This window comes from Salvia miltiorrhiza, chromosome 1, assembly GCF_028751815.1.
Source record: "Salvia miltiorrhiza cultivar Shanhuang (shh) chromosome 1, IMPLAD_Smil_shh, whole genome shotgun sequence".
Lineage (NCBI taxonomy): Eukaryota > Viridiplantae > Streptophyta > Magnoliopsida > Lamiales > Lamiaceae > Salvia > Salvia miltiorrhiza.
Genome location: NC_080387.1, coordinates 9,531,644 through 9,556,446, shown reverse-complemented (window position 1 = coordinate 9,556,446; position 24,803 = coordinate 9,531,644). Strand labels below are relative to the sequence as shown.

General features: G+C 38.8%; 1 protein-coding gene across 1 annotated transcript; it reads right to left on the bottom strand.

Moving 5' to 3' along the window:
* Positions 1–17,313: 17,313 nt before the first annotated feature.
* Positions 17,314–20,690, bottom strand: LOC131016514 (uncharacterized). Its single transcript, XM_057945251.1, has 4 exons — positions 20,628–20,690; positions 19,386–20,534; positions 19,148–19,188; positions 17,314–17,608 (listed from the first exon to the last, which is right to left on the bottom strand). The coding sequence occupies exons 1-4, from the start codon at positions 20,688–20,690 to the stop codon at positions 17,314–17,316; spliced, it is 1,548 nt and encodes a 515-aa protein (XP_057801234.1).
* Positions 20,691–24,803: the final 4,113 nt, after the last annotated feature.

Here is a 24,803-nt window from a genome sequence, read left to right as displayed (position 1 = left end):
GTGAGTCATCTAGCGGGTTGGCCGGTCAAGTGACCGTGAGAGGTGGCCACCTCTCCGGCACAAAGTTCCAGATATGATAGATTACAAGAGAACTTAGTCTGCAGACGAACTTTAAGAATCACAAATGAATTTAGTAAGCTTGGGCCTTTTAGCGAAAAACTCCCTTGCTGTACTGTTTATGATGGCATGACAATTTACAGTTTTGAAGCATGTATTTTTATAATTAGGCATACGTGTCCACTGAGTACTTTTGTACTCAAGCCCTGCATATATTTCTAAATGTGCAGGTTGAGCAGCTGCCGATGGTGATGAAGTGACGAGCGGGATTCTTTTGTCTTATTATGTATTAATGAACTCTAGGGTTACATGTCTTCATACATGTAATCAGAACCTTATTCCGCTGCGTACTCAGAAGTTTTATGTTATTTTGGATAAGTCGGAGTTATCCGAACTTGTTAGTTATTTGAGTCTATACGACAAAAACTCTGTTATATTATAGATATCCATGTTGTTAACAATGATGAAATACGATTCTTTCTTGTTTGATTATTCCCCTTTCTACCCCGCTTCTAATCTCCCTCCATTAGCCACGGTTTCCCGGCTTAATTATCCTTAATTAGGACCGGTCGTGACAATATCAATAATTACTTTTTCTTACATTAAATAATTACTTGACCAAATATACAAAATTACATGTTCTAACGAGCAAAAATAACATTACTTTTATACTTTTATTTAGCTTAAGATATACATTTATTTGCATAAATGTATACTTATAAGTATATATTTCCTATCATTCAATATTTTGTAAACCCTAAACACTGAATAATAAACCCTAAACCTTGAATACTAAACCCTAACCTTAGAATACTAAACCCTAATGGGAATATTTACTTTTATTAAGCCTAATATATACATTTCTTTGCACAAATGTATACTCATGTCAATATAAGTATTTCATATCATTCAATACAAAGTATTACACTTTCTAAACTCTAAACCCTGAAAACTAAACCCTGAACCATGAACACTAAACCCTAAAATCCTGAACACTAGACCCTGAATACTAAATCATGATACAAATATTATTAAAAAAGTGCAAAATACTAAGAAATTTGAAATTTAATTAAAGAAAATAACATTACTTTTCTTTACATCAATAACTACTTTTACTTACAAAAATACTTATTTGAACTAATAACTTATTAAAATGTGATTATATAAAAACGAAAAGGAAAACCAAATAACCCTTGAAAGCACAGAGAAAGTTGACTAAGGGTCGAGCCTCATTAAAACCTCATTAAGGAAAAACCCAGTGGGAAAAACCTTAAGGAGGAAAAAGAGTGCTCGTCTATCACAAAGAGAAAAGCCAGAAGGAACAGATAGAATGTGGAAAAACTTCAGGAGCTCCGGCCTAAACATCGCCCCTAAGTAATCCAGGCCATTCCACTGCTCGAAAATCCACAAAGAATTCAAAACAAAAAACCAGAAAAGCAAACCACAAATAGGCAAAAGCCGCCAAGCTTCCAGCACCTCAATGACCAATCTGCCAGAAGCAAAATAAAAGGCTCGAAGCCAATGGAAAAGAAACTCCATCGCCGAGCACCCAGCAGAGCCCGACCACTCAAACCCCAACTGTGAGCGCACCCAACAGCTGTAAAAAAGCCCGAGCGACGCTCCAAACCCAACCACCAAGCAAAGAATCATCTCGCTTTCAATCTAACATGGCTATGAGTAGCCATATCCAATCTAACCGCCTTCTTAATCTCCTCAACTTCATGCGTGTAGTGACCCGCTCTTTTATATATTTTAAATCCAGTAATGAGTGTTTATTTTTGTTCATCAGTGAATGAAAACGGTTATTATCCTGATATGAATTCAGCTTATGATCCTGAATTTATATTGTTAAAGCAGTCAATGATATTATTTCAGAGTTATAACTGACTTAGCAAAGTCACGTTATTTATTTAAGTGAGATGGAATTTGATTTTATTTTTACTCAAGTCGTGAATTATTTCCGACTCAGGAAGTTAATTAAATCTGCGGATTTAATTTAGATATCAGAACAACGAACGAATTAAATCTACGGATTTAATTTAGATTCATTTTTATAATTTATCGATTTTAGCGAAAAATCACATGTCGAAATACAAGATTTATTTAAATAAACAGTACCAAGCAGATACGAGCACGCGATCCATTTTACAATTACAGAATCACCGAGACATAGAAAATACATCATTAATCCTACACTACATTATTATTATTTTTTTTATCTTCCACTACTTTGCTCCCCACTTTTTGTCCACCACTACACTTTGCCCCCACTATACTTTGCCAATCCTCTATTAATCCCATCACCTCCACCATCTTGTTCCACCTGCAATTATCGAAGAAAGACTTCATTTAGTGCTGCCAACTTCAAAGGAGGTAAGCTTTGGCTTAAACTTCTCCATCTTCTTCTATGATTTAACCTGCAATTACTGAAACAACAATACCAATTTTCAGTTCCAATTCATTCAACTCAGCAACAACAGTCAACCAACATTTATACTTCAAGGTATTAATTCTATACAAATATCCATCCAGTTCGCATATCATCATCCAACAAGCTTGATTAATTAGAAAGAGCAGACTGTGTATAGATGTATATTTGCATAATGGACTTAGCAAAGTCACACACTTATGTAATCTAGAATGAGCTTGAGTTAGTACAGAAAGAACAGCATAATCGGTAGTCACCTAGAACAACCAACAACCTATAAGCTTCCACACAATTCAATTGCATTGAGAATTTGCATAATCAGTAGCAAAACCACAGCATTTCATAACAAGAGTATAGAATAACCAAGATTTCAGGAGCTATGAGAATAGCAGCAAATCGAAGAGCATAATATACGATCGAAAATAGAATATCATAGGATTGTAGAACTTAGCTTCGAATGGGAAGGGGGCGACTGCCCTATTCAGCCGAGCCGTGACGAAGATTAAGACGACAGCTCTTGCTGTCAAGGCGAAGTCCGAGAACGGCAGCAGCGGCGGCGTGGCGCAACTCGAACCCCATCGACCCCGAAGAACAACGAAGGCGGACTTTTCCCTGGTCGCCGGAGGAACGCGAAGGAGATGGCGGCAGAACCACGGTGGCGGAGGTGGAAAAGAGACAGGGCTCGACTCCCTGCCTTGACGTCTGAATCGGGACTGAACGGCTCCGAGGAGAAGGCGAGGCGACACCCTTCGCTGGAAATTGCACAGCAGCAGCGGCGCCGCTCGCCGGTTCCGCGGCGGTGGCGGATCGAAGCAGCGACACGGTGAATCTTCCGACCTTCCAGTTGCAGCGACGGCGGCGCTCTCTGATTTGGGGAAGAAACTAGGGCTCAGGCGGCGCCTCCGTTCGAAATCGGAGCGGTGGCGGCCGGCCGGCGCATGGGGTACCTGTCGCACGAGAAAGAGGAGAAGGGAGAGGTGGAGACAACGTTGGGGGCTGCTTTGCCGGAGTTGAGCCGGAGGGCCGAAAGAGAGGGCGGCTCGACAATGATGTCGCCGGAAACGGACGGAGAGGGGAGAGCAGAGGATGACGGCGGCTTATCGCCGCTGCTTCCCGGCGAGTTTCTGCAGCGGCGGAACTTAGCGAGAGAGAGAGAAACGAGAATTGAGAAGAAGAGAGAGATTTCCTTTCGTATGGGTGCGTGGGAGTGTGACCGAGAGAGAGAGAGATGAGTGTATTATTGCTGAGAGAGAGAACCGAGTGTATTTGGAGTTGGGCTCTTCAATTTGTTTTGGGCTTTAATTTAATTGAGTTGGGCCGAAAATTTGGGCCTTTATTTTATTTTCTTTGGGCTTCATTATTTATTTATTTTTGGGCCTTGTTGTATTTATTGTAATTGGGCCTTTCTCTTTTAATTATGAATTGGGCCTCTGATTTTATTTATATGGGTCGATTTTAATTACTGATTGGGCCTCTGATTTTATTTATATGGGCCGATTTTAATTACTGATTGGGCCTCTGAATTTATTTATATGGGCCTTTGATTATTCACATATTTGGGCTGTTGTATCATTTCAGTTGGGCCTTAGTTATTTTATTTCAGTTGGGCCTCGTTTGATTTATTTAATTAAGCCCAGCTAATCAAATTATTTATTTATTGGGCCAAGATTTATTTAATTACTTGAGCCGATGAATTATTTCAATTAGGCCTCTCATGTTAATTATTCAAGCCCACTTTTACTTAATTAATTATTAGGCTGCCTTATGTTGAGCCTTTTAATTATTTAATCTTATAACATTACTTATTCCTATTTATTAAGCCGATTAATTATGAGGTTATAAAGCGAATAAGCTGAAGTATTTATTTATTTTCTATTGACTACGAGGAGCGGGGTTTATTTAATTGACGGATTAGAACACCCCGAAGAGAACGGATTAATTTTTTTTAATTATCCGGCTTCATGAGACGAGACTTAGCTTTTGTTTAAATCCGATAGCCTGGATTAACAATAGAAATTTCCTGATTATTATCTCAGAATAATAGTTCATGCATACGAGATTCATGCATAGTTAAATTACGCATTCTCATTTAATTGAGAATTTTCCCTCGATTTAAAGTCTTACGTTATTTTCTCGGATTAAAGGTCGAGCGCAAGAATAAGAGCTCGTCAAGGAGTCACTAATCTGTAGCAAAGCTTTGCTATCAGGTGGGTTACTTTCATATATATCAAATGAGTTTAATGTTATGTTTGAACAGTTATTTCATTGCAAAATCTTTGAACTGAAAATTATTTCAAATGTTGTCTTGCCATAAATGTTTCAATGTTTGGTATGATATCTATCTGATGTGGCTTTGCCAGTTATTATGCAATCGAATTCGGGTCCTGAGCAGTTGATAGCTATCCTGCCAGGGCTAGTGTACACCAGTGACCGTGAGTCATCTAGCGGGTTGGCCGGTCAAGTGTCCGTGAGAGGTGGCCACCTCTCCGGCACACAGTTCCAGATATGATAGATTACAAGAGAACTTAGTCTGCAGACGAACTTTAAGAATCACAAATGAATTTAGTAAGCTTGGGCCTTTTTAGCGAAAAACTCCCTTGCTGTACTGTTTATGATGGCATGACAATTTACAACTTTACGAAGCATGTTATATTTCATAGTAGGCATATGTGCCCACTGAGTACTTTTGTACTCAGCCCTGCATATATTTCTAAATGTGCAGGTTGAGCAGCTGCCGATGGTGATGAAGTGACGAGCGGGACTCTTTTGTCTTATTATGTATTAATGAACTCTATGGTTACATGTCTTCATACATGTAATCAGAACCTTATTCCGCTGCGTACTCAGAATTTTTATGTTATTTTGGATAAGTCGGAGTTATCCGAACTTACTAGTTATTTGAGTCTATACGACTAAAACTCCGTTATATTATAAATATCCCTGTTGTTAACAATGATACTGCGATCCTTTCTTGTTTGAATATTCCCCTTTCTACCCCGCTTCTAATCTCCCTCCATTAGTCACGGTTTCCCCGGCTTAATTATCTTTAATTAGGTCCGGTCGTGACAGAGTGGTATCAGAGCAGTTCATTTGCTCTGAACCCTAGAGTTAACCAATTTTTCTAGTATGATAACTAGTATGAAATAGTCAGTCGACAAAAGCTCAGCACTTCATCACATCGTCATGCTCAACAAGAAAGAAGGTGGTAATGATTTTAAAACATTGAGAAGTTCACGTTCTATATGAATGTACTGATGCTTACATTCAAGTTTTATGTTTTATTGATTGATTAGATATCTCAATGAACTTAGATGCGTTAAGAATGCATGATCACTGTTACGAGAAGAACAATAGAAGCTAGAAACTCAGTTATATTTCACTATAGCCATGGTGAAGAGCTAAGAAAGAGGAAGAGAATCCAATGAAAGCAGTGCAAGCAGAGTGCCACGCACGAATCACTGAAGCAGCCATAGTTCTTCATTCAGGTTGTTCACACGAGACGGAGCACCTAATCGACTATTGCCTTCGATGATAGTTTAAGTACAATATTGCTTATAAGTGATGAGTGCGACTGATGTAATCAGTTAGCTAATCCCTAATAAGCTGAGACTCGCTTCTAGCCTCGATTATCACTAGCTATGGCTTGAGGATAACCTTCATGATTCATGTATGAACTTCAGAGTTAGACTTACGAGGGGTCAAAATGCTTTGTGTATAATGTTATAATATTACGATTAAAGCTATCAGCTTATAGTTTCAGATATTCGAAACCATTCTACTTACAGTACCTATCGCAATAGATGAGGACATGACTGAGAATCCCTATTGATTACGATCACCTACTACGAATTGGAAAGACGAGATGTGATATGGGTACTAGCAGTTACCAACCCTTATGATTGATCATAAAAGTTTACGCAAGTGTGTAAGACGAGAGAAGTTCTCGAAGATGGTTTAGAGTTTAATAATAGCTAGAAGCGCCGACAGTGGATCAATGTTGAAACAAATGAATTAAGATTCTAATGCGACCCTAAGGATATACTCAAGATAAATATATATACCTTAACCTATCGAGGACATCGCCTCAGTTAGAACGTCTTGGATTATGCATTTAGTCTGGTAGCCGCAATGAGAGCATTGACTAAGGTCATTTTATGACTTAGAATTACACATGGGGACACATACCCTATAAAGGTACTCAGATGAGCAAAAGCTATTTCCTTATTGAATGCGTGATGATTCAGAAGGTCTTTTGCAATAACACGGAAGAGTGCTTCAAATTATATGGTTGCATTTCAAGAGCTATGTGAAGGAACACTAAGTACTAGAAGTACTACAGTAAGATCATATAGAGGAACATTGTTGAGTAAGGTCGAGCCTACCTTATTTCACCTATAGAAGATGTTTAAGGATTGCATTAAACTAGGAGGCAGACTCCAAGTTTGAGAAGCTCTAGAATATTCTCAAGGACATGTTCAAGATATTAAGAAGAAAGTAGTGATTTTAGACCAAATATACCTTTTGCAGCCAAGGAATAAGAGTTTCCAAGTTCGGAAAAGTATTTCCGAGTGACAGAGAAGTAGTTATGTCGGACCTGGCCAGTCCACATGGCCAAAATCTCAGTAGTCGTCATATATGGGTCTTTAAACCTATATATTTTAAACCTTCATCTGAAAAGCCAAACGGGTTCAGACTATTAGGTCATTTCGTTTCGACCTTTCAGTCAATTCATTTCTACCCTATGGTTATTCATTTTCAATTATTTGGCAAATTATTGAAACACTTTGCCTAATTGCCATTTGTGATTTGAATCATTGCGATATACTAGCTATTGGTAGATTTTCTGTGACCCAAGGACAAGCAGATACTCATCAGATTAAATCAGTCAAACACGTATGCTTCAATCCAAGGGTCAAGCACGTAATGCATACAGACATTCTCTTGTGCATTTAGTAGGACGTTAATTGTGTATTTCAAAAACGATGATCATTTCGATGCTTTTGTATGCCCCTATGTTGGCTTAGTTATTTTGATAAGTATTAATACGAAAATGCTGGTTCATAGGGCATTTCGGAACTGAGCTCTTTCATGATGACCTTGCTAGATAGCTAGTTCATCGTGTATAATGCTTGGATAGATCACCAGATCTATATTCAATTGTTGATGAAATAGTCCTCATTGATACTAATTTCCCATGTCTATGTAGCGACCCTATCAGTCTTTTGCGGCAAGTTACTTCCGCTATGTTATTTATATACTTTCATGAGGAAGAGTATGAGCGAGATTTGAGAATCAAGAAAACAATTTACAGAATCGATGATATGCATCTGTGTATTACATTGGTGACTATATGTCGACTCATCGGAATGCCAACAAAGCAAAGGCGTCCGAGAGAAGTTGGATAGAACAATAGTATGCCTTGTGATGTTGCATTAACAACTTGTGTTTTGACCTAATAGAATGCCGTCAAAACGAGGACGACCAAGAGGAGGGGGCAGGATTCCCCGAAATGAAGGAAGAGGCCCAGAAACAGAACCAGAACCCGAAATAGTTCAACCACCTGTTCAGCCAGAACGACGGATTGAAGAATTATTCTTACGACAGAACCCACCTACCTTCAACGGGACAGGAGACCCGGCAGAAGCTGAAACTTGGGTTCGCGCTATTGAACGCATTTTCAACTTCCTGCGTTGCACCGACCAAGAACGTCTGACTTGTATGTCCTTTCAGTTGACTGGGTCAGCTGATTTCTGGTGGGAAGCAAGGATGAAAACGATGACAGCAGAGCAGTTAGAAAACCTGACTTGGGAACAATTCAAAGCCGGTATATATGACAAGTATATACCCAAGAGCTACCGCAAGAAGAAGGAAGCTGAATTTTACAATCTAAAACAAGGGAAGATGTCGGTAACTCAATACGACAGGATGTTCTGCGATATGTCTAGATATGCGCCGGAACAAGTTGACACAGATGAGAAGATGGCTGAAAAGTTTTGTGCCGGACTGAGGCACGAGATTAGGATGGCTTTGGCAAGCCACGGAGGATTGTCTTACACTGAGTCGCTCAGCCGAGCGTTAGACATTGAGGCAGCCATGCCTGGAGAAAGACTTGCAATTGTACCTGCGCCAGCACCTCCACAGGATCAAAATCATAATCAGAATTTTAAAGGAAAAAGGAGATGGGACAACAGTAAACCGAACCAAGGCGAGAAGAGGCCATGGCAGGGACGGGTCTTCCAGTCACAGGGCTATGGAGGCCAGAGTGCACCGAAACAGATGGGAAATAACCAACAGAGAGCCCACATTGCCCCAAATGTAACAAAAATCATGTGGGAATCTGTAAGGCCGGCAGTGATAGTTGCTATATCTGTAACCAGAAGGGGCACTATGCAAACCGGTGCCCGAATAAGCAACATGGAACGGGTTCAAGACCAAACCCACCTATCCAGGCTCCACCTCTGCGAGCAATTCAAGCTTTGCCCCAACCATATCCAAGGCAGCAACCACAGTATCAGCAGCCACAGCAGCACCAACAGCTACAGTACCAACCACAACCTCAACAACCGTATCAGCAACAGGTCCGCCAACAACAGCAGCGACAACAGAAACAACATGAAAAACCTCGTCATGCTAGAGCCTATGCTATGAGGCAGAAACAGCCCGAGAACAACCAGGGAAACCTGGCAGGTATGGGCATGCTACTCAATACTCCTGTTGTACTTCTATTTGATACGGGCGCATCGCATACTTTCATTTCAAGTACATGTGTCGACACCTTAAAACTTAAAATGGAAAGAGCTGATCAGGAGTTGAGTATATCATCACCTATAGGAGGGATGACGACAGTAGATCATGTGTGCTTGAACCTAGAACTGAACATAGGGTCACTCAAGCTTGTAGTGAACAACTCGTATGTTATACCGATGGGAGATGTGGACATAATCCTAGGAATGGACTGGCTAGCCGAGAACTATGCCACCATCCTATGTAATGAAAGACGGATATCATTCCGATCCCCAGGAAGGGAGTCGTCACATTTCCACGGAATTAGCATGGGGAGAAGAAAGATGATCATCTCCGCTCTGCAAGCAACGAAAATGATGAAGAAGGGATACCCAGCTTACCTCGTATACTTGCACGGAGAACTGGGAACTGAAAGGAGCATAGAAGATGTAGCAATTGTACGGGACTTTTCAGATGTATTTCCAGAGATTCTGCCAGGGCCACCGCCGGACAGACCAATTGAGTTTACCATTGATTTGGAGCCCGGGGCAGCTCCCATTTCGAAGGCACCGTACCGGATGGCTCCTAAAGAGTTGGAAGAACTCAAGATACAACTGCAAGAACTTTTGGAACTTGGATTCATTAGGCCAAGTGTATCACCTTGGGGTACACCCGTACTTGTCGTGAAGAAAAAGGATGGCACATTGCGAATGTGCATAGACTATAGGGAACTGAACAAAGTGACACTAAAGAACAAATATCCTTTACCAAGGATAGATGACCTCTTCGACCAGCTCAAGGGAGCAAGCGTGTTCTCGAAGATTGATTTGCGGTCTGGTTTTCACCAGCTGAAGATTCGACCAGAAGACGTACCTAAGACGGCATTTCGAACTAGGTATGGCCACTACGAATTTGTAGTTGTGCCATTCGGACTAACCAATGCGCCAGCCGTGTTCATGGACCTCATGAATCGAGTGTTCCATCCGTACTTAGACAAATTTGTCTTGGTATTCATAGATGACATCCTGATATACTCGAAGAATGAGAAAGACCATGAGGAACATCTGAGAATTGTTCTAGAAACGTTGAGGACGGAGCGCCTTTATGCCAAATTCAGCAAGTGCGAGTTTTGGCTCAACGAAGTCACGTTTTTAGGATATATTGTGTCACCAGAAGGGATTAAAGTGGACCCTGAAAAAGTGCAAGAAGTGCGCGAATGGAGATCGCCTACTAACCCTAATGAGATAAGAAGTTTCTTAGGATTGGCAGGTTATTATCGGAGATTTATGGAAGGATTTTCAAAAATTGCAAGGCCAATGACGCAACTACTCAGGAAGGGAATAAAATTCTCTTGAACAGAGGAGTGCGAGAAGAGCTTCCAAGAACTTAAGGAGAAATTAACTACGACACCGGTGTTAACCGTCCCAACAGCTGACAAGGAATATGTGATCTACACAGACGCGTCCAAAAATGGACTTGGCTGCGTGCTGATGCAAGAAGGAAGAGTGATAGCATATGCGTCAAGACAGCTTAGGCCACATGAACTGAATTACCCGACTCATGATCTGAAGTTAGCTGCAGTGGTGCATGCGCTGAAGATTTGGAGACACCACCTATATGGAGTTAGGTGTGAGATATTCACAGACCACAAAAGCCAGAAGTATTTTTTTTTTCGAGCAAAAGGACCTTAACATGAGACAAAGGAGGTGGCTTGAACTAGTGAAGGATTATGACTGTGGTATTAACTACCACCCAGGCAAGGCCAACGTAGTGGCTGATGCATTGAGTCGTAAAACTCAATCTAAATTGGGAACTCTCATCACTCGAGAGACCGTGCTCATAAGGGAATTTAGCAAAATGAGCATAGAAGTGATTAAACCACCAGGGACGATAGCAAGCGTTGTGGCAACGGTACCTAACTTGAGGAAGACGATCGTAGAAGCACAAAGAAAAGATGGGAAGATGGAAAAAAACTATGAGAAGCAGTAAGGAAAGGAGGCATCAAGAATTATCAAGAAGCATCAGATAATGCTATCCTCTTTGAGGGAAGGATATGCATCCCCCATGATGATGAGCTTAAGGATAAAATCATGAGTGAGGCTCACGATACCCCTTATACTTCCCACCCAGGCAGTACTAAGATGTATCAAGATCTAAAGAAGCATTTTTGGTGGGAAGGCATGAAAAGAGACATAGCATCCTTTGTAGAGAGATGCCTAGCTTGCCAACAAGTGAAGGCCCTACACCAAAGGCCATATGGAAAGCTACAACCATTGGAAATCCCAGAATGGAAGTGGGAGCACATAGCAATGGATTTTGTGACTAGTTTGCCCAAAACAAAAAGAGGAAACACTGCCATTTGGGTAATACTAGTGGATCGACTCACAAAATGTGCTCATTTTATACCAATACCGATCACACACGGGTCAGACAAGCTAGCTCAGTTGTATGTTCGAGAGATTGTACGCTTACACGGTGTACCCGTGTCAATTACTTCAGACCGAGACTCAAAATTTACTTCTAGATTTTGGATGAGCTTACAAAAGGAGTTAGGCACGAGGCTAAATTTCAGCACCGCCTTCCACCCGCAGACAGATGGGCAGTCTGAAAGGACAATTCAGACCCTCGAAGATATGTTGAGAACAGTGGTGTTAGACAGAGGTGGAAGTTGGGAAGTAGTGCTGCCGTTGATTGAATTTGCCTATAATAACAGTTACCAGTCAACTATCGATATGGCACCATATGAGGCATTATATGGCACCATACCGGTCGTGACAATATCAATAATTACTTTTTCTTACATTAAATAATTACTTGACCAAATATACAAAATTACATGTTCTAACGAGCAAAAATAACATTACTTTTATACTTTTATTTAGCTTAAGATATACATTTATTTGCATAAATGTATACTTATAAGTATATATTTCCTATCATTCAATATTTTGTAAACCCTAAACACTGAATAATAAACCCTAAACCTTGAATACTAAACCCTAACCTTAGAATACTAAACCCTAATGGGAATATTTACTTTTATTAAGCCTAATATATACATTTCTTTGCACAAATGTATACTCATGTCAATATAAGTATTTCATATCATTCAATACAAAGTATTACACTTTCTAAACTCTAAACCCTGAAAACTAAACCCTGAACCATGAACACTAAACCCTAAAATCCTGAACACTAGACCCTGAATACTAAATCATGATACAAATATTATTAAAAAAGTGCAAAATACTAAGAAATTTGAAATTTAATTAAAGAAAATAACATTACTTTTCTTTACATCAATAACTACTTTTACTTACAAAAATACTTATTTGAACTAATAACTTATTAAAATGTGATTATATAAAAACGAAAAGGAAAACCAAATAACCCTTGAAAGCACAGAGAAAGTTGACTAAGGGTCGAGCCTCATTAAAACCTCATTAAGGAAAAACCCAGTGGGAAAAACCTTAAGGAGGAAAAAGAGTGCTCGTCTATCACAAAGAGAAAAGCCAGAAGGAACAGATAGAATGTGGAAAAACTTCAGGAGCTCCGGCCTAAACATCGCCCCTAAGTAATCCAGGCCATTCCACTGCTCGAAAATCCACAAAGAATTCAAAACAAAAAACCAGAAAAGCAAACCACAAATAGGCAAAAGCCGCCAAGCTTCCAGCACCTCAATGACCAATCTGCCAGAAGCAAAATAAAAGGCTCGAAGCCAATGGAAAAGAAACTCCATCGCCGAGCACCCAGCAGAGCCCGACCACTCAAACCCCAACTGTGAGCGCACCCAACAGCTGTAAAAAAGCCCGAGCGACGCTCCAAACCCAACCACCAAGCAAAGAATCATCTCGCTTTCAATCTAACATGGCTATGAGTAGCCATATCCAATCTAACCGCCTTCTTAATCTCCTCAACTTCATGCGTGTAGTGACCCGCTCTTTTATATATTTTAAATCCAGTAATGAGTGTTTATTTTTGTTCATCAGTGAATGAAAACGGTTATTATCCTGATATGAATTCAGCTTATGATCCTGAATTTATATTGTTAAAGCAGTCAATGATATTATTTCAGAGTTATAACTGACTTAGCAAAGTCACGTTATTTATTTAAGTGAGATGGAATTTGATTTTATTTTTACTCAAGTCGTGAATTATTTCCGACTCAGGAAGTTAATTAAATCTGCGGATTTAATTTAGATATCAGAACAACGAACGAATTAAATCTACGGATTTAATTTAGATTCATTTTTATAATTTATCGATTTTAGCGAAAAATCACATGTCGAAATACAAGATTTATTTAAATAAACAGTACCAAGCAGATACGAGCACGCGATCCATTTTACAATTACAGAATCACCGAGACATAGAAAATACATCATTAATCCTACACTACATTATTATTATTTTTTTTATCTTCCACTACTTTGCTCCCCACTTTTTGTCCACCACTACACTTTGCCCCCACTATACTTTGCCAATCCTCTATTAATCCCATCACCTCCACCATCTTGTTCCACCTGCAATTATCGAAGAAAGACTTCATTTAGTGCTGCCAACTTCAAAGGAGGTAAGCTTTGGCTTAAACTTCTCCATCTTCTTCTATGATTTAACCTGCAATTACTGAAACAACAATACCAATTTTCAGTTCCAATTCATTCAACTCAGCAACAACAGTCAACCAACATTTATACTTCAAGGTATTAATTCTATACAAATATCCATCCAGTTCGCATATCATCATCCAACAAGCTTGATTAATTAGAAAGAGCAGACTGTGTATAGATGTATATTTGCATAATGGACTTAGCAAAGTCACACACTTATGTAATCTAGAATGAGCTTGAGTTAGTACAGAAAGAACAGCATAATCGGTAGTCACCTAGAACAACCAACAACCTATAAGCTTCCACACAATTCAATTGCATTGAGAATTTGCATAATCAGTAGCAAAACCACAGCATTTCATAACAAGAGTATAGAATAACCAAGATTTCAGGAGCTATGAGAATAGCAGCAAATCGAAGAGCATAATATACGATCGAAAATAGAATATCATAGGATTGTAGAACTTAGCTTCGAATGGGAAGGGGGCGACTGCCCTATTCAGCCGAGCCGTGACGAAGATTAAGACGACAGCTCTTGCTGTCACGGCGAAGTCCGAGAACGGCAGCAGCGGCGGCGTGGCGCAACTCGAACCCCATCGACCCCGGAGAACAACGAAGGCGGACTTTTCCCTGGTCGCCGGAGGAACGCGAAGGAGATGGCGGCAGAACCACGGTGGCGGAGGTGGAAAAGAGACAGGGCTCGACTCCCTGCCTTGACGTCTGAATCGGGACTGAACGGCTCCGAGGAGAAGGCGAGGCGACACCCTTCGCTGGAAATTGCACAGCAGCAGCGGCGCCGCTCGCCGGTTCCGCGGCGGTGGCGGATCGAAGCAGCAACACGGCGAATCTTCCGACCTTCCAGTTGCAGCGACGGCGGCGCTCTCTGATTTGGGGAAGAAACTAGGGCTCAGGCGGCGCCTCCGTTCGAAATCGGAGCGGTGGCGGCCGGCCGGCGCAGGGGGTACCTGTCGCACGAGAAAGAGGAGAAGGGAGAGGTGGAGACAACGTTGGGGGCTGCTTTGCCGGAGTTGAGCCGGAGGGCCGAAAGAGAGGGCGGCTCGACAATGATGTCGCCGGAAACGGACGGAGAGGGGAGAGCAGAGGATGACGGCGGCTTATCGCCGCTGCTTCCCGGCGAGTTTCTGCAGCGGCGGAACTTAGCGAGAGAGAGAGAAACGAGAATTGAGAAGAAGAGAGAGATTTCCTTTCGTATGGGTGCGTGGGAGTGTGACCGAGAGAGAGAGAGATGAGTGTATTATTGCTGAGAGAGAGAACCGAGTGTATTTGGAGTTGGGCTCTTCAATTTGTTTTGGGCTTTAATTTAATTGAGTTGGGCCGAAAATTTGGGCCTTTATTTTATTTTCTTTGGGCTTCATTATTTATTTATTTTTGGGCCTTGTTGTATTTATTGTAATTGGGCCTTTCTCTTTTAATTATGAATTGGGCCTCTGATTTTATTTATATGGGTCGATTTTAATTACTGATTGGGCCTCTGATTTTATTTATATGGGCCGATTTTAATTACTGATTGGGCCTCTGAATTTATTTATATGGGCCTTTGATTATTCACATATTTGGGCTGTTGTATCATTTCCGTTGGGCCTTAGTTATTTTATTTCAGTTGGGCCTCGTTTGATTTATTTAATTAAGCCCAGCTAATCAAATTATTTATTTATTGGGCCAAGATTTATTTAATTACTTGAGCCGATGAATTATTTCAATTAGGCCTCTCATGTTAATTATTCAAGCCCACTTTTACTTAATTAATTATTAGGCTGCCTTATGTTGAGCCTTTTAATTATTTAATCTTATAACATTACTTATTTCTATTTATTAAGCCGATTAATTATGAGGTTATAAAGCGAATAAGCTGAAGTATTTATTTATTTTCTATTGACTACGAGGAGCGGGGTTTATTTAATTGACGGATTAGAACACCCCGAAGAGAACGGATTAATTTTTTTTAATTATCCGGCTTCATGAGACGAGACTTAGCTTTTGTTTAAATCCGATAGCCTGGATTAACAATAGAAATTTCCTGATTATTATCTCAGAATAATAGTTCATGCATACGAGATTCATGCATAGTTAAATTACGCATTCTCATTTAATTGAGAATTTTCCCTCGATTTAAAGTCTTACGTTATTTTCTCGGATTAAAGGTCGAGCGCAAGAATAAGAGCTCGTCAAGGAGTCACTAATCTGTAGCAAAGCTTTGCTATCAGGTGGGTTACTTTCATATATATCAAATGAGTTTAATGTTATGTTTGAACAGTTATTTCATTGCAAAATCTTTGAACTGAAAATTATTTCAAATGTTGTCTTGCCATAAATGTTTCAATGTTTGGTATGATATCTATCTGATGTGGCTTTGCCAGTTATTATGCAATCGAATTCGGGTCCTGAGCAGTTGATAGCTATCCTGCCAGGGCTAGTGTACACCAGTGACCGTGAGTCATCTAGCGGGTTGGCCGGTCAAGTGTCCGTGAGAGGTGGCCACCTCTCCGGCACACAGTTCCAGATATGATAGATTACAAGAGAACTTAGTCTGCAGACGAACTTTAAGAATCACAAATGAATTTAGTAAGCTTGGGCCTTTTTAGCGAAAAACTCCCTTGCTGTACTGTTTATGATGGCATGACAATTTACAACTTTACGAAGCATGTTATATTTCATAGTAGGCATATGTGCCCACTGAGTACTTTTGTACTCAGCCCTGCATATATTTCTAAATGTGCAGGTTGAGCAGCTGCCGATGGTGATGAAGTGACGAGCGGGACTCTTTTGTCTTATTATGTATTAATGAACTCTAGGGTTACATGTCTTCATACATGTAATCAGAACCTTATTCCGCTGCGTACTCAGAATTTTTATGTTATTTTGGATAAGTCGGAGTTATCCGAACTTACTAGTTATTTGAGTCTATACGACTAAAACTCCGTTATATTATAAATATCCCTGTTGTTAACAATGATACTGCGATCCTTTCTTGTTTGAATATTCCCCTTTCTACCCCGCTTCTAATCTCCCTCCATTAGTCACGGTTTCCCCGGCTTAATTATCCTTAATTAGGTCCGGTCGTGACAATGCGGCCACCAACCCTCCGTCATATTCTCACTTGCCATAATATCAGCCGGAACGTTACCCTCACGATAAATATGAGAAACCTGAATATTAAAAAAGAATCTTTTTCCAAGAAGCAACAAATCTCCAAGGAACAAGACTAGAACGAGTATGAAGGAGATTGACAATATAAGTGGAGTCAGACTCCACCCAAAGATCGAACCAACCGCGACTATGGGCAATTTGAATTGCCATGATAACCGCGAGAAGCTCAACTTCAAACGCAAAGCCAATACCACCATCATAATGAAAACAGCCACGAACCCAACTGAACTTATCTCTAAAAACACCGCCAGCAGCAATCTTTCCTGGAGCTCCCAAAGCAAAGCCATCCGTATTAACTTTCATCCAGTGCGAAACAGGGGGCCACCACTAAACATTAATCATGATAGGAGGAGGAGCAGCCCTGGTGGTGACATCAATAGCTCGAAGAATCAAATAATTCGACCAAGTGTTGCTCATATGACCAATTTTGATAAAGCTACCGTCAACCTCTTTGAAAGCAACGTGCACCATCTGAAGAAGCTGCTTGGCATAGAAAACTTTGTCTTTGAAAATACAATCGTTACGAAGAGTCCAGATCGCCCAGATAAGAGTGATAATGCCAACTTTCCAGAAAGTCCGCACCTGAGAACTTGTGTCACGATTCCAAGCAGCCACGAGAAAACTATGAATATCACAAGAGAAATCTTCAAAATTAAACCACTTTAAAAACTCACGCCATATAGGCTTAATACCTGATGTGTGTATTTTAGCTACCTAGTTTAGTGTGCGTTTTGCCGTAGTTTCATGTGATATTACATGTTTTGCTATGTTTTGGCGCAGGAATGAGAAGAATTGGAGATAGAGCTGCTAATTGGAAGAAAGTGGAGAAAGAAGAATTTGCGATGGGATTTGACGTGAAGATGGAAGAAAGTAGAGATTGGGCTTTTAATTTACTTGTTATATTTTTTAGGAAGCCCAAAACACTTAATTTTATTTTATTTTGAGTATTAATTAAGTTTAGGGCCGAAGCCCATGTTATTTTGGTTTAAGCGGCATAGTTAGGGATTTATTTCCTTATTTTGGTGTTAGGGCCGCATAGTTAGGGATATATATATTAGTTTTAGGTTTAACTTTACATTAGACATTCACAACTTTTACTGCAGCCGCACTTTTTGATTTCTTAGTATCATAAGTTGACTTTTTCCATGCAATCTTTTCTTCCATGCAATTTGTGTTTACGTGTTTGGCAGTTGATTCCATAGTTTAGCTTTAGTTTTTTAATTCTTGTTCATTCAATTATCATAGCGGCTGGAACTTGGATCGAGGCAGACGAATTCTCTTCAATTTAATTCAAGTTTGATTTAATTTCTTGCAATTTATTTTCTTAGTATTGTTCGTTATTTTAATTATGTTTATTTTCATTTATGTGATTGTTTTTATTTTAAGCATGAGTAGCTAAATCTTTTAATTCGGCGAGAATAATGAAACTCTAATTTAATGATCTGTGAGACCTAATTGGTTTTAAAATTGATTCCTATTAATTTCGATTAATTCCTAGGTTTAAGGATAATTCCAATTTTATTTAAGTCTGATCAACTTAGGTTTAATTGGATTATAGTCAATTAGCACCTCCAATCCGTAATTGTTGGAATATGGCTGATTAGTGGCAAAACTACCATGTTCGTAGTAGGAATTAATTGGTATATTAATTATTACTAGCGTATCTAGGATAATTGGTATAAATTGGGTTCCTTCACCTTAATGCTATTAGAATATTAAATCTAAGACTGGCGTATCCAGCTAGGTTATATTTTAATAAGGGAAATAGACAAGACTAGAGTATGTAGCTGTCTATCGACACAGTAAGTAGGAATTGGGGTATGTCAGTGCGTATCACAGTATCCTATAACTAATTGGTTAATAGGGATTAATTAATTATTGCGTCGAGGATCAGAGTTGAATTAGAGTGGATTTATTTGAGCCGAATTACCCTTTTCATATATTTACTTCAATAATTATTTTTATTTGATTTAATTTGTTTTTCTTAGTTAATTAATATTTTCTTCAAAATTAAGGCGTGGTGGCATCACCGTTTTTATAGATTTAGGGATTTGAATGGTTTTAACTGCTCTCTGTGGGATCAACCCTGCTTGCCATTGTATTAATTTATTTTGGTAATTCTGCAGGAATTATTTTGGTGGTATACGACGTCCACCAATACCGCTGCATTGCCAGAAGATATGATCGGCAGTCTCCTCTGCCCTAAAACAAAAACAACAATAGGAAGGAGCAATAAGCCCTTGCCTCCGCAGACGATCGAACGTTGGCATGCGATTACGCAGCAGCCGCCAGCAAACAAGAGATCGCCAAATAGGAATATAGTTTTCCCAAATCCAAGAGCCCCACAAAACTTTGGGAAAATGATGACAGTGTTGTGCAAAAGCGAGGGCAGCAGTTACCTGACCATGCACCGAAGGCTTCCAGAAACGAGTGTCAGAATCCGAACCAATAGGAAGAAACAAAATATCGCAAACAATCTCTGGATAATTATTAATAAAGTCCTGAGTGAAATGCCAGATGCCGTCATAGAAATAATCAGCCACCGAGCAGCTTAAATAGTCCAAGACATAGAACGGAACACGACATCTATCCGCCAGTTTATAGCCAAGCCAATCGTCTCTCCAGAAATTAATCGAAGAACCATTACCAATGTAGCTATAAGAGTCGTCAACCAAACCCTGAATCTTCGGGCGCAAACCAGACCAAATAGAAGAAGCAACCACATTGTTAGCCGTACAAAAGACATTCAAATAACGAGACTTGATAATACGGTGGCCAAAATTCTGCCCACAAATGACCTTCCAAGCCATATTCATGAGAAAACACTTATTCATCAAGGAAAACGAACGAAGGCCCAACCCACCTTCTTCCTTAATAGCACAAATACGATCCCAGTTAACTGAGCAATTGGGTTTTTTCATGACATCGCCAGTCCAAATAAAATTACGATATTTACGGTCAAGCTCTTTAAGCAAATTCTTAGGCCAACGATAAACCATCATCGAATGAGTAATAGAGATTTGAATGACCGATTTGACCAGACAAATGCGCCCCGCCATAGAAAGATGCATGCCTTTCCAACGGGCAAATTTGAGAAGAATGCGATCATGAATAGCTCTCAAGTAAATAGCCTTAATAGCGCCCGCAAAGATCGGAACCCCAAGATAAACAAAAGGCAAAGTCCCCCGTCTGAACTTCAAAATACCCTTGATGGAGCGACGTAAACTGTTCTGGACCTTATCCCCAAAGAAGATATGAGACTTCTCCATCGAACAAATTTGGCCAAAAAGCGAGCCATAGAAATTCAAAATATGAAGAATGGTCCTCGCATTGGCCTCCGTGGCTCTACCAAAAACCAAAATGTCATCAGCATAAAGTAAGTGTGTCGCAAACGAAGTTTGCCGATTCATCCTCATTGGATCAAGATGCCCCGACGCCACGCAGTTCTTAAAAAGAGCACTCAACACATCTTCCGTGATACCAAATAAAATGGGAGACAGAGGATCACCCTGGCGAATGCCACGAGTGCACTCAAAATACTTGTGCAGCTGACCATTATAAAGGATCGATAAACGAGCAGAGCGTAGAATGATAGAAATCCACTGCACAAATCTATCTGCATAACCAGTAACCCACTAAACTTTGAGCAAGAAATCCCAACGCAGCGTATCAAAAGCCTTCTTAATGTCAATTTTGCACGCCATATTGATACCGCCATTACTACGTTTCATGCAATTCACGCCTTCAGAGCCCAACATGATGCATTCATGGATCGGTCTGCCGCTAATGAACCCAAATTGATTAGCAGACACACAACTCATCGCAACCAAGCTAAGTCTCTTGGCAAGGACTTTGGAAATAATCTTGAATAAAAAATTAGAGAGAACAATCGGCCTAAGATCCGTCACCGCGTTCACCACTTCTTTTTTAGGAATCAAAACCAAAGTATTGGAGTTGCACTCACTAGGCAGATAAGAACGCATGAAAAAAGCACGCACAACATTCCAAACATCCGCCTTGATGATAGGCCAACAAGTTTGATAGAACTTACCAGAGAAACCATCTGGTAAAGTACAAATTCTCTTAAATAAAAGTAATAATTATCGTAAACAAATGTAATAATTTAGAAATATTACATTATGTCATATCAATAGTTACTTTTTCTTACGACAATGATTACTTGAATAAAAGTAAGAATTATCGTGAACAAATGTATTTTTAGAAAATAATTTAGAAACAAAAGTAATAATTTAGAAACATTACATTTCATTGTAACAATAATTAGTTTTTGTTACGACAATAATTACTTGGCGAAATAGTTAAGGATAAAAGTATTAACGAGTGAAAATAACATTACTTTTCGTCGCATCAATAACTATTTACTTACAAAAATATTTATTCGAACAAATAACTAAAAGTAAAAATTTTCATAAATAAAAGTAACAATTATCATGAACAAATGTAATAATTTAGAAATATTACATTACATCATATCAATAGTTACTTTTCCTTATGACAATGATTACTTAAATAATTATTTGATTATTATTTTTCTTTATTCTAGTATTTATTTATACATTATTCAAAATAATTATTCTTATAAGAAAAAATAATAATTGAAATGAAGAAATGTAACGTTTTTGAAGAAATGTAATAGGAAGAAATGTAATATTTTAAAAGTATTACATTTTTCGACAAAAATATATAAAAAATATAAAAGAAAAATAATAAATAAATAAAAAACAAACGAAAAAACAAAGAAAATACCATAAAGGATAAAAAAACAAAATATATAAAAAAATGCAAAAGAAAAACAGTAAATTTTTTTTAAAAAATGCAAAGGAAAATAGTAAAAAGAAAAAAGTAAATATATAAAAAAAGTGCAAAAAAATGAAGAAAACAGGAAAAGGAAAAAATAACATAAAAAAATGGAAACAAAATCAGAAAAAAAAAACCTAAAATAAATAAATAAATAAAAGGAAAAAAATCGCCAAAAACCTAAAAATGAAGAAAACAGGAAAAGGAAAAAAAAAACATAAAAAAATAGGAAACAAAACCAGAAAAAAAAACATAAAAAACGTCAAAATAAAAAATAAAAGGAAAAAAACTACAAAAGTGGAGGCAAGGAGTTTTGAACGCATGACCTTGGTAAAACAATGAGGGACTACCTCCTACCACTGCACCACTACATCACTTTATCTATTTATTCTCAAAACTGGTACATATACGTGCATAATGGGTCAACCACATAGTAAGCGGTCCCCCCACCCCACCTCACACACACACACACACACATATATATATATATATATATATATAGGGTTGGGTTCCGGTGGATCCCTATGCTTATAATAGATCCGTAGATCCAAATCTAGACCACACATTTATGATATGTGGCGCATCAAGATGGTGACACGTGGCAAGGCATTTCAAGGCAAAATCTGGAGAGGGGTAAAATTGGAATGTAATTTTCGAAAAAAAAAAAAATTAGATTTTCTCAAAATAGGTATATTTTAGATGCATAAAGTTTCATACGAGAATTCATGAACTTTCATATAAAAATGCATAAAGTTTCATATAAAAATGCATAAGATTTCACCCCACCCCAACCCCACCCCCCACACCCCTGAACCCCACCCCACCCACCCCCTACCCCCCCACCCCCCCCCCCCCCCCCCCAAAAAAAAAAAATTATTTTTTTAAAAACTGATTTTCTAACCACTGACCCACCCCTACCCCCCACCCACCCACCCACCCCCCCCCCCAGAAATTTATTTTTTTTCTCAAAAACTGATTTTCTGACTACTGACCCCCCCACCCACCCACCCCCCACCCCCCAAAAATTTTTTTTTTTTTTGAAAATCAGTTTTGAAAAAAAAAAATTTGTGGGGGGGTGGGGGTGGGTTGGGGGGTGGGGGTGGGGGTGGGCCAGCAATCAGAAAATCAGTTTTTGAAAAAAAAAATATTTTTTTGGGGGGGGCAGGGGCAGGGGTGGGGTGGCGAAACTACCAGATTTATTAAAATGAAATGCATTTTTTGTATAATTTAATGCATTTTTATGTGAAAACTTTATGCATTTTTGTTTGATTTTATATGCATGTGAAACATGCATATTTTTGGGGGTGGTTATGGGGAGGGTTGGGGGGTGGTGTGGGCTGGATTGGGGGGTGGTATGGGGTGGGGTGGTGAAAATACCAAAATTGGAAAAATTAAATGCATTTTTCTGTTCAAAGTTATGCATTTCATGTGAAAACTTTATGCATCTTTGTGTGAAACTATATGCATCTAAAATATATCTATTTTGAGAAAATCTAAAAATATATATATTTTTTTTAATTATTAAATCCGAAAATTATATTCCAATTTTACCCCTCCAGATTTTGCCTTGGAATCCTTGCCACGTGTCACCATCTTGATGCGCCACATGTCATAAATGTGTGGTCAAGATTTGGATCTAGGGATCTATTATAAGCATTGGGATCTATATGATCCCATTCCTATATATATATATATATATATATATATATATATATATATATATATATATATATATATAATAACTATTAAATTCAATTGTTAACATTTTTTTCCTTCAAATATAAATAAATTGATTCCATTGTTCAAAAGAGCACTGTTGAACTTATACCTTTGAATGAATTTAGTCATTTCTATATTCCGATGCACTATCCGCTAATATTCATTTATGAAGATGACGGATTATAAATTCTCATTCATTCCAATTACTCAATTCTAATTTTCCTCAATTCTAATTCATTCTTATTTTTTTCTAATTTTTTTATCAATTTTTATATCTAAAAATTATTAAATATCTAAAAATTATGATATATTAAAAACTAGTATTAAATATCTAAAAATTATTATATTAATATTTCAACAAAATACATTCTATCCTATGTTACGTCGTATAATCACTTCATTCTAATTTTCCTCAATTCTCATTTATTCTTTTTATTTTTCTAAATTTTAATCAGTTTCCATATACAAAAACCATTAAATATCTGAAAACTATGAAATATTAAAAATCATTATTGGTGAATTATAAATGAACAGGTGAGGAATTAATCGGTGAATTGTCGTTGAATCGTTAATTATACCTAGTGTTTGATCGAGGAAAATGAGTGGGAGTGGTTGAATTGCTGAGAGCACGAGAACAAATTCCAATAGTATTGAAAATAGAGAGAGCCTCATTTACAGAGTGCGTGTGCATGGGTATTTATAGATTACATGCTAGGGGTAAAATAGTAATTTCTCCGCTGAAACATGCTCCCCGCGTGGTCGAGGGTATAATGGTAAATTTGCTCCCGGGCGGGCGATCCCTCTGCTCTTTAGTGATTTCTCTGGCGAGGGCCATTCTTCTGGCAGTAGCCATTCCTCTGGTGAGAGCCATTCCTCTGGCAAGAGTGACTTCTCTGACGAAGGCCATTTCTCTGGTGAAGACCGTTTCTCTGACGACGTTCGTTCCTCTGGCGAGGTCCGCTCCTCTGATAAAGATCATTCATCTACTCTGCACATATTACTCCTCATCAGCTACTCCCCCCTCTGGTCTGACTAGTTTGCTCTGGAGCAAAGTAATCTAGTCAGAGTGTTCGTCCGCGTGGCTGACGTCATCCGCATTAAATGCCCGCCCCTTTGCAGTGTACTTTCCCGTATCTCGAGGTTATTTTTTAACCTTTGCGTCTTTTCGTCTCTCCGTAAAAATCCTTGACCGTTGATTATTTTCCTAGTGCCACGTGTCGTTCATCCCGCTAGTTGGTAGTTGCCCGCGTACATTATACTTAGGCGGTTCGAATTTTTAC

What these genes read in the sequence shown, in the direction of transcription:
- LOC131016514 (XM_057945251.1), bottom strand. Translation starts at nt 20,690, where the DNA reads ATGGCGTGCAAAATTGACATTAAGAAGGCTTTTGATACGCTGCGTTGG. An exon ending in AGCCTTCGGTGCATGGTCAG is followed by an intron (nt 19,189 to 19,385) that starts GTAACTGCTGCC and finishes TTTTTGTTTTAG; the next exon opens with GGCAGAGGAGACTGCCGATC. An exon ending in TATCTTCTGGCAATGCAGCG is followed by an intron (nt 17,609 to 19,147) that starts GTATTGGTGGAC and finishes TGATATTCATAG; the next exon opens with TTTTCTCGTGGCTGCTTGGA.